The sequence below is a fragment of the Astatotilapia calliptera genome, chromosome 2 (assembly GCF_900246225.1).
Source record: "Astatotilapia calliptera chromosome 2, fAstCal1.2, whole genome shotgun sequence".
NCBI classification, from domain to species: domain Eukaryota; kingdom Metazoa; phylum Chordata; class Actinopteri; order Cichliformes; family Cichlidae; genus Astatotilapia; species Astatotilapia calliptera.
This window is the reverse complement of record NC_039303.1, coordinates 25,805,417-25,822,760: the sequence shown is the minus strand read 5'-3', so window position 1 is coordinate 25,822,760 and position 17,344 is coordinate 25,805,417. Positions and strand designations below refer to the sequence as shown.

The window sequence follows — 17,344 nt, the reverse complement described above, 5'->3', positions numbered from 1 at the left end:
TGCGAGCGAGGCCTTTGTCTTTATTAAAATGTGGCTTTTTACTTCAACTGCGAGTTTCACAATACATCTCAGAGTTTGGCTGTAATTTTCATGCAGTCCAAATGAGTTCCATCTTGAGAGGCAGGGCAAAGATAGTTCCTCATTTTAAAAACTAATTTTGAAACTGAACGTTTAGGTTTCCGGAGTGTACTGATGTGTGACTTCACTCGTTTGAGTAACTTGGGGACTGGGGGGGGACAGCTTGTTAGTCTCAAAATGCTCTATAATGCGTTATTATCACTCACAGCGTTCATGTTTTGTCTCAGTCTTTTCCTGGTGCACAGAGCCAGGGTTTTAGAAAATGATTTTCGCAAACTCCAAGGAGACATAATTCTACAATTAAATCAACCATGTTCTGAGGGAGTCGATGGGAAATTGGCCAAGATGCTTAAAACAAGCGAGGTATGTCACTGATTATACAGGATGGAGTCATCTTGGACATTGTACTACTGAGATTTATACCATTAGTGAGTTGTTCAGATAGCGCTGCAATAATAAATTTTATCGCAAGGCTTTGTTTTTCTCATAGGACATTAAGTCAAGAGTCTTCCAGGAAGCTCACAGTTCTCTGAAGATATCTTCTAGGAGAGTCAAAAGGGACCCAGGCAGTTCTAGAGGTGGGTCAGAGCTGAGAACTGAAAATATCTTGTTAGTTCCAGTCTAATCTGGTAATGACAGCACAAACAGTATATGCTAAGTTAATAAAAAAATGAAAGTCGAGTGTTTATTTCCTTCTCTTGCCAGCTTCAACAGCATTTCTGCAGTTAAGGGCTGACACTAACAAACGGCCAGACATAAGAGGTAAAACTAAATCCAAGTCGTTGGCTGTACCGTCTGCCATTATTTTGATGAAGCGTATCTTGCCTTTTTCTCACAGGAAATATAACTGTGATCTCTTGGATTGTTTCTGCACAGCGAGGAAATGCAATTTCACAAAAGGAAAACAGAATTGTTGTCCAAGAAGACGGTTATTACTTGGTGTTTGGACAAGTATTGTGTCACTCTAACTCGAGCAGAACTAAATTGATCATGCATATGATTTGTTCCAACCAGTTAGGTAATGTTCTGCTTAATTTGCAGGTTTTGTTTGAAAGCCCAAGCATAGTTATGGGTCATGTCGTTCGAAGTAGGGCCTCAGCTGAAGCCGAGCTGTTGCGCTGCCTGCAAGCGATGCCCGATAGATATCCTGCCAACACATGCTACACTGCAGGTCAGTGAGAGACTGCTGCTGTGGAGGTTTTTTTGCTTTTGGATACAGGCGCTCTCTGTAATACACAGCGCTGTTCCTTCCTCTACTTATCGAGGTCAAATAGGCATATTTTTGAAAATGTTACACTGTTCCTTGAAAGTGGATCTCTCGTGCTGATTTCTAGTTCCACATTTTTATTCTTAGACACTATACTAAAGTAGCTTTGCAATAATTTACAGTTCAAAATAATCCCTGTTCATCTTATATCGGGGCCTTTGTGCAGCTACACAGTTTATTCCAGGTTTTAAGCCTGTGTCGGCCAATAGTTTGAAGCATTTTGAGAGCTGCTATTTTGCACTTTTGGAACCAGACATAACCATAACTGGAGCTTGCTTAGCTTTCTGCAAAGGGTATCTACTTACTGGTGGTAAATAAGAGGCTAATGAATCTCAGGAACTGTAGTAATTCAAACAAGTCAGCAAATTATACTTTTTCATATAATTCAGTTTATAAACGCTCCAAAAGGCCCTAACACCGCAAGTGCAGTCAACTGTAACTTCCTGTGTTGGGACACCTGTCAAGCTGGGCACACCCTGAGTTTTAAATATCACCAGCCTCCATTTAAAAAAGAAAATTCAGCTACCATGCACTAGCTTATCGATAAATTCCCAAATCTTTCTTTTGTGCCAGGCTATAAACATGCTTGTTAATGCTGCACAGGCCTTTTAACTGTAGTACTATACTGTACTATAGAGTATTTGACCTGGTTTTGGTGCCAGCCTCAAGCATCCATTAGACAAACTGCAGTTTTTGGTATTTCTGCACTGGCTCCATTTTTCTGCCCTGGGCAGTGCCCCTCATCTGAAACAAACCCATCAAGCCAACTTCCTAGTGGGGGGGCCACCCCTCATAAAAACCATGAGATGGCCATAATATCCAGGATATCCGACAACATACAAGTCCATTAGCAGAAAAAACAATCCAAAAGTAGCACCAATAGTAAAAAGGCTTTTGTGTATAGCAAACATGTACTGTACGTTTAAATACATTTACACTTTCTGACAGCGTTTGTCCTCTGTTGCAGGCACAGTGCAGTTGCTTCAGGATGACGAGCTAGAACTGGTGATCCCAGACAGGCCCACAGCCCTGATATCTACAGATGAAGACTCAACCTTCTTTGGTGTCATACAGCTGAACTGAGACAAGACAGTAGGAGGATGATAAGGATGCAGCTGACTGTTGCTGGAAGTGGGAAACTGACACTGAGCAGCGTGAGGGCTGTGCAGATATAAAGCAGAGTGGCAGCAGCAGGAAAACTATTTTTCCTGCCAGGCAAATACATTTTTTTCAAATATATATTAGCTTTAAAATGTAGAATTTGGGTGCATGTCCTGGGCTGACTCCCAAAAGTTTGTACTCATGTGCCAGCACCTCCTTTCATCAGTCTATTTTAGGCATGTTCCTTTATACCTTGCTGGGGGCTTCCCTCCTGTTCCACCTACGCGCTGTCTGCTTATTTGTTCCTCTTGTCTATTTTAAAACGCTTTCCGTTTCCAGAGACTTTGTCAGGAACAAACAAATGTATAAATTTATCTCCCAGGAAGTTTCTTGAATACCACAATAAATAATGTATCATCATCTAATTAAAGTTGTTATAAATGGGATAATGTGTCGGTGCAAATTATTTCTCAACTTGTATTTAAAGTGCTAGCAAATTCTAAATGCATTTATCTCTAAAAGTGGCTTCACTTAGCACTAAAAACACAATATGTTAGTCTACAAACCTTTTTTTTTGTTTGTTTTTTTACAAATTATAAGGTTTTCGCTTACATGTGACCTAAGCTTGACAGAAAGAGGCGGTCTACGTGGTCATGTCTTTATTGTCTAAATATAGTATCCACCTTCCCTATCTGGTGGCCACAGCTGTTTTCTCTCTCCCTTTTTTTTTGATGAAGCATGGCTATAAGAGGGTGTTGGTGTGTGTGTGTGTGTGTGAGTGCATACGAGCTCTGACAACAGCAGTGGTACAGTTTAGCAGCAGCAGCAGCAGAGGGAGAATGGTCAGACATATGTTCTCCAACTTCCTACTACTCTGGTCACTCAGCCATGACCTTTGCGTAACAGGACTGACGTATTATGCTTCGAGGGTAGGTTCAACATGATCAATATAAATGCTAAATGTTTTTAAATTTGCACTATTTATTTATTTCTTAAGCCTACAGAATTGCTGGTTTTGATATTTTTTAAAAGTGCCCCATCTCTGAGGCTCACACTGTGTTCCTTTAATTTCAAGGAGCAGTCCTGGAACAATCGGAATCTCTCTTCTATCCCTGTGGATTTGGATATAAGGATCAGAAGACTGGACCTGTCCAATAACTTCATCAGACAGCTGCACAAGCTTGAGCTGCCTTGCTTGGAGCAGCTGGACTTGAGCAACAACCAGCTGGATCTCATCTCCGAGGGGCTGTTTGAAAACCTGGTTCGACTTGAGCAGTTGAATTTGTCCAGAAACGAACTAAACAACAACCTTGGCAATAACAGCAAAGCCCTCCAATCCCTCAGCGGGCTGAAGGATTTGGACATATCAATGAACGGCCTGAGTGACTTTGCAGCCGAGCACTACCTTAGAAACAAATCCGCCCTCGATCAGCTCAAGATGACCGGTAATGCTTTAACAAGACTTTCACACAAATTATTCACAGAGAGTAAAAGCCTGAGGGCCATTGCTATTGACGACAATCTGATATCTGAGATCGAAGAAGGGACGTTCGAATCACTGATCCAATTAGAGGTGTTAAACTTGGCTAAAAACAATCTTGCGCACATTTGTGATTTTAAATTGCGTCAAGTGAAATTTCTAAATCTGAGCAGAAACTCTGTAGAGTTTTTTGTCACACATGAGGACAGCAGGCTGTACAGGCTTGAAGTTCTTGATCTCAGCCACAACAAACTTCTTTATTTTCCAATCGTTCCGAAAACGAACCGTTTGCGGTATCTTTATTTACAGAATAACATGATCGGTTCCTATTCAGAGGCTGCTTTGGTGTCAGAGACAAATTCTCTTTATAGTGAGATTGTAGGTGAAAAAATTGCAATAAAAAACAACCTACACTCAAACTGGAGGCCCATGCCACTGATTTATATTGACCTGAGCTACAACCACTTCAGGTCTTTCCCAATCGAGACTTTAAGCCTATTGCTGTCTTTAGAAACTCTGAATCTCAGCTATAACTGTCTACAAAGCATCATCTGGGATGTGAGAAATGACTCTGACTCAGGACCCCTTCGCCAGCTTTTCTTCCGCTCCCTAAAGCACCTTGACCTGCAAAGCAACAGGCTGGTATATATTTCCCCACCTTTTCTCAGTGCACTCGCACAAATAGAAAGACTAAATCTGCAAGACAACTCAGTCCAACCTTGCACTTCTGCTGATCACTTAGGAAGCATTAACTCAACACAGCAAACAAATCTTGATGACCTTTGTGTTGAATTCGCCTACTTAGGGACTCTAAAACACCTCAATCTTAAAGGAAATGGCATAAAAATGCTTCAGCCTAACACATTTCAGGGGACTTCTTTGGTTTCCCTCAGCCTTGCAAAAAATCCATCACTGGTCATGCAAGAGGGGGCGCTAGAAGGTGTGCAAACAACTCTTCAGTCCTTAATTATCAGTGAGATCAACTTAAACAGCTCTCGTCTGTTGTCTCTACCGTGCATGCCGGCATTAACCCACCTGAACGTATCGAACAACCTGCTGGATACAATTCCCAGAAGTTTAAGTTGTTCTCCCCTGAGAGAAATTGACATAAGACATAATGTTTTTATAACTTTAAACCCTTCGTTGATTCGTGCTTTATCCACAAACCTTACCGTCATGCATATAAGCGGGAATCCTTTCAACTGCTGTGACAACAGATGGTTGATGGTCTTAAATGAGACGGAGATTACAGTGCCCGATATCAGTGAGGCAGAATGCTTTACGAGAGTTAGAAACCTTACGGTGACAGAATATCTGATGAACCCTTCATTGTACTGTTCATTGCGCACAAAGGCACAGGAAGTTCATTTTGGACAAATGATGATAATTGTCTTATTTGCAATTGTTTTGTTAGCACTTTTCATCATGTTCAGCAGGAAGCTGTGCTGCACACAGAGATCTGTTATGGTGTGAAGTCTCAAATCAGTCTTTTACAGTTTTTTTTTAGATAATTTTAGACATGCACATGGGCTATGTAAAGTAAGCATACCATAAACTTGGTGGAAAAGTGAAGATTGTGGTTATTGCACATTACAGTCTTACAGGACATACCTGCAAACTTTTCGTGACCTCTGAAGCTAAAATCTTAAACTGGAAATTGGCATTACTGATTCCCAAGTGGTTTGGTTACAGTGCACGTCAAATCAAGAATCACAAGAGTTCGTATCCATTCTTCATCGTGAATGTTTGTTTTGAAACTAAAAGCTTTAGCCAATGGATTACATTTTTATGACGTCTATGAAGCCTTGCAGAACATTCCAAGAGTCACGACTGGACTCCTGAATAATTCAACACAATTGCCATATAGACCCTTGTAAGAGAGCTTTTGTTTAAACATATTGATTTGTATATATTTTTAAATAAGAATGGCTTATTTTGTCTTTATACAAGAAATGTCATTATACCAGCCTGTTCTGTAATATATAATGTGTGGCTCTGACCCTGGAGACTGTGGTCAGATGTTGCAACGGTGTATGGTTTACATAATAAACATGTCGCACTGAATAACCACGATATCGTGCAGTTCTTTATTTAAGAATACCATTCCCCGCATTTCAGTATCTACAAAATAAATCAATGAGGTGGGAAGGTGAACAATTATAGTTGAAATGCCACCAAGTCATAGAATCCTAACTGTAAGGTCATGATCAGAGAAGGTCATCCATTAAGATTGTGAAACTAAGCAACACAACATTAAACTTTGACTTGCATCCTACAATTCTGATCCACTGGCAATGGCATGAAAAGATATTTGAAATTGTAAGCAAGTACCTCTGGATGTACACCAAAAGAAAAAAAAGATATGCCATTGAGCAATCTTTCTTGCTGTCTTCCTATTGGCAAATCCCTCTTCTTGAAACTGATGCAAAGTGCCGTTTTGCAACTGGAACCAGTATATGTGATGTCAGCATTATCACGGGTACAGCAAAACTGCCTATCAATCTAACTCTTGAGCAATATTAACTTTAGTAAAATGTCTGTATTGCCCCACCCACACGTTTCAGCTTCTAGATCAAGTAGCAGCTTGACAAGTTCAAGCAAAGAGCACTTGAAGAAAAGAACACTGTGTGGATAGCATTAGGTGTCAAACCATAGGAATGCAACAAGTAAATTGTATTCATTCTTCTTCTTGGTGTTGATAGTTACTGGCATTTAGACATTAGCAACAGCTTGCATGCAAAGTTGCACGACTTTCTGTTTCTACCTCTACACCAGGGGTGCCAAAGACATGGCCCCTGGGCCAGAATCAGACCGCCAAAGACTCCATTCTGTCCAACTAGACAGACTTGGAAAAAAATTGAGAAAAAGGGCATAAATTTGGGACTTTTAACTGTATTTTCTATAAGGTTGACAGCTTTTTCTACTGATAAGGACCTCCTTCGTAACCATTCATAACACACCAAAGTAACTAAATAATAGATAAACAGTTAAATGCAATATCTACAACTGAAACTTCTATCTTTTTAAAGAGGGTCCACAGTTAGAAAGTCATAGTCTGTTACATCCAGTACTTACAATATGGACAGATTTCTTCCATTTAATACAGCAGCATTTCTTTATCGTGTAGAAAAACTGAGACATTCTGCTTAAAATGTACTTCTTTTTTGTTATATGAAGATATCTGAGAAATTCAATGGATGGTTAAACTTCTTATGGATCAAAGTGGGCTCTATGCAGCCCACTATGTCAAATGAGCTTGACATCCTTGCTCTAGACTGTCAAATGCTGTCTGATAAAAAAAAAAAAAAAGAAGTTCTAAATTCTTTTAATTGTTAATTTAATTGGAAATGAAAATAAAAATCAAACATGCACTATGAAAGATGTCTGAAATCTATTTTTTTTAAAAATCATTTTAAAAACAGATGTAGACGCAAAGTACTTTAGAGACAGGCACATTTAGCAAAAAAAAAAAAAAAATCAACATTCACATTTCCCTCATTCACAGTAATGCTGTTCCATACTACAAATATTGGTATCGATCCAATACCAAGTAAATGCAGGGCCAGGATTGGTTACTATTTGTTATTCGGGTAGCTAATTGGGGGAGAGTAGTATGCCATGAATTATCGTTTTAATCACTACTATATCAATGATTACTTTCCACAATAATCAGTTAACGCAACAAAACACCACTTTCAGCTTTTCAGGTCTTTTGAAACGGAGTCTTTGGAGACCTGGAATGCAAGTTTTTCTGTCTCTAAACCACACAAAAAGGTTTGGACTTTCTTCATAGTGCAGGTTAGTGAGGTTTATTTTTCGATCCATTCCGCCCACCTCTACTGGCTCGGGCCTCTTCTCAAGATGGCGGCCTGGCATTGGTGGAAAAAGGAGTGGGATACATTTTTATGACAACCGGGTTTTTAAAGAAGAAACCGAGGTCAAAAAGTAGACTAAAAGGAATCGTTCCACTATGGTAATTTGCGGAACCCCCAAGAAAATCTATGAAAAGAAAAGGACCGTCAAAGTCAGGAATAATAACGCTAATTGGCTAGCTAACTAGCCGCTAACTAGCCACCAGTCATACTGGCAGGGGTCACGCACGCCATGGCTCCTCACCAGCTGGCTGTCACCCTCCAGTCGGCGCCCTCCATGATTTCCCAGAAAGTGCAGTTAACTTACCAGCTGTTCTTGCTGGAAAATGCCCGGAATAAACTTGAACAAGACCTTCGCAACTTCACCATCAAGGTAAAGCTAGCTGGCAAGCGAGCGACTAATTAATGCATTTACTTACATTAGCTGATATTGCTAAGACCAATGGAAAAAGGTACAGTGTGTTCGTCATTACAAAAACGTGAAATATCAGCTGACTGCCAAAATTGGTTTCCTCTGAACTAATAAACACAATGTATGTGTATTTTTAAATAAACCACACAAATTTCCCCCTTTTTTACAACCAGGCCTATAAAGATGTCCAAGGTTACCTGAATTCATCTTGTCCCAGGAACTTGTTCAGCGATCTCTCAAAAGCTTTAGATGTGAAATGTCAAACAGTCGCAAAGCTTTCAGCTTCATTAAAGGACCTCACAGCTGGTAAGTTATAAATTAATCGTATAGCTACAGATGGATAAGTAACTGTATTAATAAACCTCTGCTGCCTGCTTTCCCTGTCAGACCCGCAGGTTTGTCTTCTTCCTAAGGTTAAAAATGGAGTCAGCGGAAATCAGATACAGCAGCTTGGCATCAAAGAGATTCAGATTACAGATGTTTTTAAGTTTGGGCCCATGTTAAAGAACTCGCTGATGGCGAGCTCAATAGCAAAAGCAATCCAGGTACTGGGAGCCACGGTGTCTCTTCAGCAGCTACAACGCTTCCTCACCTCGAAGCCTGCGGCAGGCTATCAGGACAACATGATATGCAGGCGTTCTTCAAGCCTCACCAGCACTGTTTTGACTTCAAGTTGTGATTTTAAGGTTGAAGAAAAGCAGGTTGATTTTGAGGAGAAGAGCCAAGTGGATGCTGGGATTTTTCCACCTGTCACTGATGAGAGCCGTGACAGAAGTGCAGAGAGGCCTCAAATACTTTTACCTCCCTTAAAAGCTGTTTTCCCCGAGCTCAGTAACCCAAAACCCATGAACACCACACCACTATTACACTGGGGATGTGAAGATGATGTCAAGGTGCAACACCAAAAACAAACATCCTCCCAGCTGCTGCACTTCCTCAGAGCAAAAGTTAAAAACATGGGTTCACTGGAGGTCACGGCCATGGAGTGGGCTAAACGTGCATACAGTTCAGATTTACAGCAGCCTGTGTCACCTACCATTACACCACAAAAAGACCAGTTTAGTCACGTTGTCACCGATCTGGTAGAAGTTCTTGCTCCAAAAACTTTGAATGCAAAGTTTGAAACCCGAGCCCCAGTCTTCAGAGTGAAAAAAGCCGAGTCAAGTGGCTCTCTCATCTATAGTTGCGTGATTGCAACACAAACTGAACTCTGGGATATTGGAGACATCTTCGCAGAGGTAGTGGAGAGGGTCTCTGATCCTGGTCCCTTGGGAAGTGAAGACTGCCAAAATATAACTACTCAGCCAGAGATCGTGGGTGTGAATATCCCCTGGAAACCCAAAAGTCCCAAGTGCGCAGAGCCTGAACGTGATAACAGTTCTGATGGTGCGAAAATGGCAACAACCAACAGTTTAAAGATTCCCGATTTCCAAATCCGAAGATTTGAAGAGACTGAGGTTGTGGTGTCTCACATTGTGAGTCCGAGCAACTTCTACATCCAGCAGGCAGACTCCCATGAGAAGCTACAGGCCTTTGCCACAGAGTAAGTCATTCATTGCTGAGGCTAAACTTAAGTCTGCTTTTTCTCAGATTTTCCCGCTGATTCACTGATGACATTTTCAGAACTTAAAGAGCCATTTATGCCTTTTATTCATAACCGTTTTCTTTGTAGATTTTTTTTTTCTTTTTTAATAACCCACATGTTTCTGGTCATCATCATTATTATTTTCATTTGGCACAGCTGGAAAGCCAGTAGTTCAAATGCTGAGCAGAACTGCATTCCAGATATTGGAACCGTAGTAATGGGTTGGGTCGCCGAGCGAGAACAATGGTGCAGGAGCCAGGTGATAAAGATATGTGGCGTGAGCAGAGGTGGGTTCTGTCCTTGTGTTGAAATGTTTTTGCAGATGTATGCCTCTAGATGGTAGCAGTGTCACTTTGTTTTCCTGGTAGCCACTTGGGAATATCACACTGGATTTTTAGTCTTGCTTTGTATGCTCTCTGTCTTTTGGATGTAAGATGGTGCTGGGACAGAGACATCCATCAAGGTGGAAGTGAAAAGGTTGGACTATGGTGACACTGCCTGTCTGTCACTGTCAAATATAAAGGAGCTGACCCCTGAAATGGCTACTATACCACTTCAGGCTGTGCAGGTTTCACTGACTAATGTAAGTGGATTTACAGTACACCTGCATGGACATGTAAAAATATTCAGAGAGAGTCATATGGACTGTCCCTGCCAGAGTTTGCATACATGGAAATGTTAAAAAGCTGTGCTGTGAGAGTGTGGGCTTAATTATTTGCATTTGTCCACTATTAGTCACAGCGTTATCTGTTACTTGGTGAGAAAAGGAAATGAATTATCTCAGTTCATGGTATTTTGTGTGTATTTCCTACCCCTTAGGTGATGCCTCTGAATGGGAGAGATTGGTCTGAGGAGGCAGTCGGCTGGTTCAAAGCGACTGTACACAACAGGACCCTCTATGCTAGGCTGTACCCACAGGAAGGCAAAGTTACAGTCGAGCTGTTCATGGAGAAGGGAAAGCTCGGAGCCATGAGGTATCGAAACATAAAACACAGTCAATTAATTGTGGCGTAAAAAGTTTCAGTGGACAGAATTTTAACAGTAAAAAAATTATTACGTCACCATTAAACAATGTAAATTGTTAAATTAAGAAGTAGCATGGTGACTGTATAGTAATGTGAAAAAGTCTTGAGCCACAACCCATTTCTTTTTCCTTTCCTTTCATGTATTTTGCTAGGAAAACAAGTGCAGCAGTTTGTTGAAACATATGCAAACATACCTGGAAATGCAGGAAATAAGGCAAAAACAGAGTTCGCACAATTCTTACAAATTTCAAAATCAATATTTGGAAAGACCACTTATTTTGAATGCAGCGTGAACTCTTAGGCAGCTTCCTTGTCACTTCTTTAAATGGTCTTCAGGAATAGTTCTCCGGGCTTCTTGAAGGTCATTCAGCACTCTTCTTGGGAAGTTTGCTGTCCTTTTGTTCTGTCGAGATGATCCCACACTGCTTCAGTAATCTGCTTTGAGGCAGCCAGTTCATTACTGACTGCGGTTTTCTATCCAGGTATCCTTTTACTGTATTAGCAGTGACATTGGGATTATTGTCATGCTGATTGGCCATCTTCAGTTGGATGCCTTGCAGATGGCATTGCATGGTGGTGGATCAAAATCTTAACAGTACTCATCAGTCATGACAAGATCCCCAGTACCTCTGGCTGAAACTCATTTTTCCGTTTCCTCTGTTAAGCTTTGTTTATTTATTTATTTATTTATTTTTAATATAAGTTGGCTTGGCTTGAAATGGAACCTCAAACCATGACGGCACCAGAAGTTTCATCCTCATAAGACCTTGTCGCCACAGATTTTGCCTGCTACTTCTTTTGTACTCTTCTTGTCCAGTTTGCCCAAAGTCTTTTGAGGACACACTGCACTCCATGCTGAAATATGCTAAGTGTTAAGTTCATAGCTCTTTAGGAATCACCTTGTTGATGCAAAAATATTATTATGCCTGTTAAACTGTTATCTTTGGCATTTTTCATAGATTCAGCAAAAGAAATGGGAAAACATAAACAGGCAACAGGCTGTAGTTTACTTTTTCTTTTCTTAATGCTCAAATCATTTAAAGGCCACAGTGTTGGGTGGCTTAACAAATGTTCCTCTTAAAATGAGCAAAAAAGCAGCAAGGGTTCAAAGCAACACTTTGTTGTCCAGGCTTTCAGAAAGACTTTTGCACAGCACTGTTTCTGTTTGTGCCACAAATAGGCAAAATACAATCATCTACTCTACATTCAAAAAGGACCAATAAGTAATGAACACACTTAACACATCATTTCAGGAGGGGTGCTTCATTGTCTTTGAGACTGGCCCAGAATGGACACGCCATCCACAGCAAACTTAAGAAGACCAGTCTCATCAAAAGAAGTAAGTTACATTATATTTTAAAAATGCATTTTCTCTAAGAGTCCACACTACACTAATATACTTCAATGCGATGTGTTTATTCCTCATTGTCACCGCTCTATGTTGATATTCACAATTTTCCGTTTTGTTTTGTAGACAGTGTTCAGCTTAAAGCCCAGAAACAGGACTCTGACTGGGAGAAGTATCTCATATCATGCTACACTCAAAGGAAGTAGTTCGTGTGTGTGTGTGTGTGTGTGTGTGAGAAAGAAATTAAAAGTAGATTTATAAAGGATTAACTGGACTAGTACACATTAAGTCATGTTTTTCTTTTGTATCTCGAGCTTTTATTCTTTATGTACAGGGAAAGCATACAAAGCTAGTTTTGCTTGTTTTATTTTGACTGTATAATTTAAAGATATTGGTTAACCTGTTCCATTTTGCTGTGTTTAAGAACAGAACTGTATTTCAAGTCCTGATTATTTTTAGCCACTAGACAGTGCCTGCTCAGTCTGATTACCCGCTTTCTATTAAGTTGTATTCATATCTATATTATTACCTTATCTGCATGGTACAACAGGTCTTTTTTGGTTTTGTTTTTTAAATGTATAATTTTTCTTTGATCACAGAAAAGCTTTGCTGACTTAATAATATTGTTCTTATGCAATGGCAAACCTATCATTATTTGTGCAGATTTGACTTTGAAATAAAGATGTGTTTGCTACAATTGCACATTTGTGTCTCTTCCTTGTGTAGAGAGAATGTAAATGAGGTGCAGTTCATTCAGATTATTAGCAGGCCACCCAAACCCTCCCACTACGGCCTGCGAGTGATGCAGGAAAACCCATGGCACAGTGAGCCACTGTGTGTCATCTGATTGTACATGACAAACGACCACGTTGTGTTGCCGTAAATCATGGTTTCTACTGTTACGTGGAAGGGGGTGTGACCACAACTAACCTGTTGACGGTGCTATGTAAATAATAACTTTTAATATGAACCATTTGGTAACATGTTATATTGGACCTAACTGGACTAACCTGTGTGACTGGGTTAATATATTCTTGTGCTAGTATTGTTGGAATTAAAAAGTCTAGGTAACATCAAAAATTAAAGCTGTATTTTATTTTTAAAGTGCAAATGACAATTTAATCAAATCAATCTTTTAAAGTGCTGTAGCATTCAAATTAGCCACTCCATTAGACTATGCAGTAGTTCCCTAGTTCATATATAATCTGTGTGAATTCGTAAACCTGTTAATGTCGCAGCAGCAGTGACTCGGGTCAACAGCGTCCTTCACTTCCCTGCCCTGCCAAGCACAATAAATAATGTGGCAGGCTGAGGCCTTTTGTGTCCACACAGATTCTTTCTTTTGCCCCGGGGTAGGCGGAAATCGAGGCGTTTGATCTGAATTCTGAAAGAGTCTTGTTGCAGCCCCATAAAGGGTGCCATTGTATGTAAATAGTTTATATAAGAGCATATGACCGCTACGGTGCAGGGCAGTGGCTAGTGGCGGAGGAATGATTAGCATTTTCCAAACGCATGGTGTTCTCAATCCAGCCTTTTGGCTCGCTAAAAAACACAAATTTGAATTTATTTCTTCCCATTTTGTACACATTTTTGTGTACCACCAGCAGCTGAAGGTAAAAATTCATGTTATCTCCTTTCTAATTGTTTTATACTAACATTCAGTGAGAGGTTGGATTTGGGGTGAGTGATGACTGACATGCCCCAGTGACTTGACTTGGCAAATACTTGGCATGCTTACGGTCTCATCATCATTCCCTTTATGGTAGCAATGTTTTACTGAATATGCTTTAAAAGTCACATAATTTTAAGATCTGTTAAAGGAAAACCTTAAAGAACATAGCTATTCTCAAACAATAGAGATCTCTCAAGGGGAAAAAAAAAAGGAAAGCCTCAATGAGATGCATGTCTTGCTGCTCCCTTGGAGAAATTTGCTGGCAGTCTGTCAGTCTGTCTGCAGTTGGGCTGTAAGCCAGCCTGGGAGTAGAGTATTAATACGGGATGAGCATATCACGTGGTTCTGCAAATGTTTTGCAATTGGTTTCAACCTGTTGCGTCTTCTGACGGTGCATGATGGCAGGCCATCGCCCCTGTTTTTATACAGCCGGCAGGCTACTTGGCAATTCTTGTCTGTTGTTCCTGACTGCCAAATCCGGCTTGATGCTCAGGTCATACTTCAAGATGGTCATCTTTGGACCCGGTGCTGCTTACGCCGCTTGCACCGCCGGCTGAGCCTGGTAAACCTCTAACTACTCATGTTACACCGGTTCGATTTTTTCTGAAATGCTAAGTTTTGTGTGCAGTTATAGTCTAAAGACCTTATTTAACTGGCAAGCCATTGTGACTTCATGCCAGTAATAAAAAAGGGAGTAAATTTTCTTAGTAATTAGAATTTTGGGTGATTTTTAGATGCAAAGCATCCCACACATGTAACTGCCTACACCTGTAAAAACTTATATTAATCCCCTTTTCCCCAGACCTGGAGTCGAAAATGAACTGGGGGTCCTTTTATGCCGTGATCAGCGGTGTAAACAGGCACTCTACTGGCATCGGACGCGTCTGGCTGTCTGTCATCTTCATCTTCCGCATCCTGGTCCTGGTGGTTGCTGCGGAGAGCGTCTGGGGCGATGAAAAGTCCGGCTTCACCTGCAACACCCAGCAGCCCGGCTGCAATAGCGTCTGCTACGACCAGTTCTTCCCAATTTCACACATCCGTCTGTGGGCACTCCAGCTCATCCTGGTCTCCACCCCTGCACTCTTAGTGGCCATGCACGTAGCCCACCGAAGGCACATCGACAAGAAGATCCTGAAGAGGGCAGGCCGCAGTAGTCCCAAAGAGCTGGAACACATCAAGAACCAGAAGTTTCAGATCACGGGCGCTCTGTGGTGGACATACATGATCAGTATCATCTTTAGAATAATTTTCGAAGTGGCTTTTCTCTACATCTTTTACTTGATCTATCCTGACTTTAAGATGGTGCGTTTGGTGAAATGTGACTCATTCCCTTGCCCCAATACGGTGGACTGCTTTGTCTCCAGACCGACAGAAAAGACCATATTCACTGTGTTCATGCTGGCAGTGTCTGCGGTGTGTGTGCTGCTCAACCTGGCAGAGGTGGTGTACCTCATAGGCAGGGCCTGCAAACGGTCCTTCCGCAGCTCTGAAGACGAGTCAAAGTTACCATGGATAAGCCAAAGATTGTCCACTTACAAGCAAAATGAAATCAATCAGCTGATAGCAGATCATTCTCTCAAGTCTAAGTTCACTGTGACCAAAAAGAGCCCAGCCGAGAGGGGTGAGAGGTGTTCTGCTTTCTGAGACTCTCTTGAACTAATAAGCAGTAACCTCACCTGACCACGTAGTATCTCATGCATTAAAGTCACATATATACTGTGTATTAGGTCAATTTCAGCTTTTTGGCTATTTATTTATACATAATTCAGTCAGTGGATCTTAGATACTTGTTTTTATCTGTTCATTTTTACTCACAAATATTGGCTGCCGTTCTCGCCTAAACTAGAGTCTGTAGTGAAGGTTTAAAGACCAAACTGGTGCTTAAGAACATTTTAACTCAAATCCAAGGTGGCTGTTGTTACAGTAAAACCAAGCTTACCTTGATTAGATCTTTAGGGTTTTTTTTCTTTGTTTTTCTTTTTTCTGGATTCCACAATGCTTCTGAAGGCTTCCATTATATTATTATTTTTTTAGTGTAAATAGCAGTTTGTCAAGTTGTTGACAAGCTTAGGCTGACTATTAGTGTGATGCCTTGTTTTTGTAACAGCCGTATTGTTGTTGCAGCTCAGTATTCTTAGAAGAATAAAACAGGTGTACAGAATTGTTGTTGAATATGAGCAATTTAAAACATACCAGTTATAATTGGTGCAAAAAGTCTGTAAAGATTGCTGTTTGGAAAAGGGTTTGTAATCTGTACATAAGTCCACACCATAGCAGATCATTCGATACTGAAATTTAAGAAAATTGTGGACGCCACGATTCCAAACTAAACAAACGAAAACACGTAATGGTAAAAGTCAACCGAAATGCTCTGAAACATCACTTTGGTCCTTTAAAAATCAGAGGTTATTGAAGGAGTTGAAATGCTGGATGAGAAATTCAAAAAATGAAACCATTAGAAGCTAGTGGATGTATAGGAAAGCACATATAAATGGGTAAAATGACTTGAACAGCTGTTAACAGTATGGTGGTTAGATTTTATTTGATGGTCACTGATTTTTTCTGAACTTAATGTAGACCGCTTGTTGCTACAGTTGGTGCTAGAAAATAAATTTTCAATTCAAAACAAAACAATGTAATACTGTCCAAACATGATTGCCATGTCATCACCGGTGCCTGTAAGCCACAGTGTTGAAACCAGCTGCCTAATATCATGCCATCAAAAGAGCTCAAATGCACTGAAGCATGAAACTTCGACTTTTTGAAGTTGTGTGTCTGGAGAGTTTGGAGGCCAGGTTACTACCTTGATCTGTTGTGTTCAGATGGTAGCACTCTCACGCATGGAAAGAAGTTTCCACAGAGAACACTGTTTTGTAAGGATGTTCAACCATCAGCGGTTTTAATATTGTGGCTTCTACATGTGTGTTCACTTTGACTTGTCGGTAAACCTTCATCAATTTTCAGCTCATAATCCCCAAAAAGTTAAAAATGTCGGTGTTAGTCTTTTCCGCTTGTCTGCAGAGGTACCTCAGCTTAGAACTTGTCCAGTCTCATTACTGCAGATATATCCTTGAGTTAGAATACCTTTCCTTACTTTTCATCTTTGTAAAATTTTCTTCCAGTGGGCTTAAATAAATGTTTGCAGCTGACGTACTGTTTAACAGACCCTAGTATTAACCATGACGATATATTAGTGAACATCTCACTTGTCCTGTAAATGTAAATAAAATGTAAAGTAGCTGTTTATACAAATCGTTTGCCATGTGTGCGTGTAACATACAAAAAACCCTTTCTAAATGCACATGTAGCATTTTACATCCAGGTAATCAATCCAGATAAACTATACAATGGGTTGAAACAGTGTACATTGTGGATTATGAAGAAATAAACTGGCAGATAATATGAGATTATTTAGCAAACATGCAGTGTGTTGTTTCTTTGAGTACCTGATGAAATAATGAAATATGTCTGAAGTGAGTTGTTGTGTTTAGTAGCTAGGATTTT

At 40.4% G+C, this 17,344-nt stretch overlaps 3 protein-coding genes and 1 pseudogene across 5 annotated transcripts; all 4 read left to right on the top strand.

Annotated features, from left to right (window-relative positions):
• The first annotated feature begins 174 nt into the window (after positions 1 to 174).
• On the top strand, positions 175 to 2,892 carry LOC113029265 (tumor necrosis factor ligand superfamily member 13B-like). 2 transcript variants are annotated; one of them, XM_026180050.1, is made up of 6 exons: positions 177 to 441; positions 569 to 656; positions 784 to 840; positions 917 to 1,029; positions 1,120 to 1,249; positions 2,313 to 2,892. In XM_026180050.1, the coding sequence occupies exons 1-6, from the start codon at positions 193 to 195 to the stop codon at positions 2,426 to 2,428; spliced, it is 753 nt and encodes a 250-aa protein (XP_026035835.1). In that variant the 5' UTR covers positions 177 to 192; the 3' UTR covers positions 2,429 to 2,892. The 2 variants fall into 2 exon arrangements, with proteins under 2 accessions (XP_026035828.1, XP_026035835.1); XM_026180043.1 differs by having other exon boundaries at positions 175 to 441; positions 917 to 1,249.
• Positions 2,893 to 3,184: 292 nt separating this feature from the next.
• LOC113029254 (leucine-rich repeat-containing protein 32-like) lies at positions 3,185 to 5,990 on the top strand (annotated as a pseudogene).
• Positions 5,991 to 7,539: 1,549 nt separating this feature from the next.
• On the top strand, positions 7,540 to 12,868 carry LOC113035087 (uncharacterized). Its single transcript, XM_026190377.1, has 8 exons — positions 7,540 to 8,171; positions 8,384 to 8,516; positions 8,598 to 9,753; positions 9,952 to 10,082; positions 10,230 to 10,378; positions 10,615 to 10,769; positions 12,074 to 12,159; positions 12,295 to 12,868. Exons 1-8 carry the CDS (start codon positions 8,031 to 8,033, stop codon positions 12,372 to 12,374), a joined length of 2,031 nt encoding a protein of 676 aa, XP_026046162.1. The 5' UTR covers positions 7,540 to 8,030; the 3' UTR covers positions 12,375 to 12,868.
• A 789-nt stretch (positions 12,869 to 13,657) lies between these two features.
• Positions 13,658 to 17,332, top strand: LOC113035080 (gap junction beta-1 protein-like). Of its 2 annotated transcripts, XM_026190365.1 has the most exons (3): positions 13,736 to 13,781; positions 14,334 to 14,402; positions 14,643 to 17,332. In XM_026190365.1, exon 3 carries the CDS (start codon positions 14,657 to 14,659, stop codon positions 15,482 to 15,484), a length of 828 nt encoding a protein of 275 aa, XP_026046150.1. In that variant the 5' UTR covers positions 13,736 to 13,781; positions 14,334 to 14,402; positions 14,643 to 14,656; the 3' UTR covers positions 15,485 to 17,332. The 2 variants fall into 2 exon arrangements, with proteins under 2 accessions (XP_026046141.1, XP_026046150.1); XM_026190356.1 differs by lacking the exon at positions 14,334 to 14,402 and having other exon boundaries at positions 13,658 to 13,781.
• Positions 17,333 to 17,344: the final 12 nt, after the last annotated feature.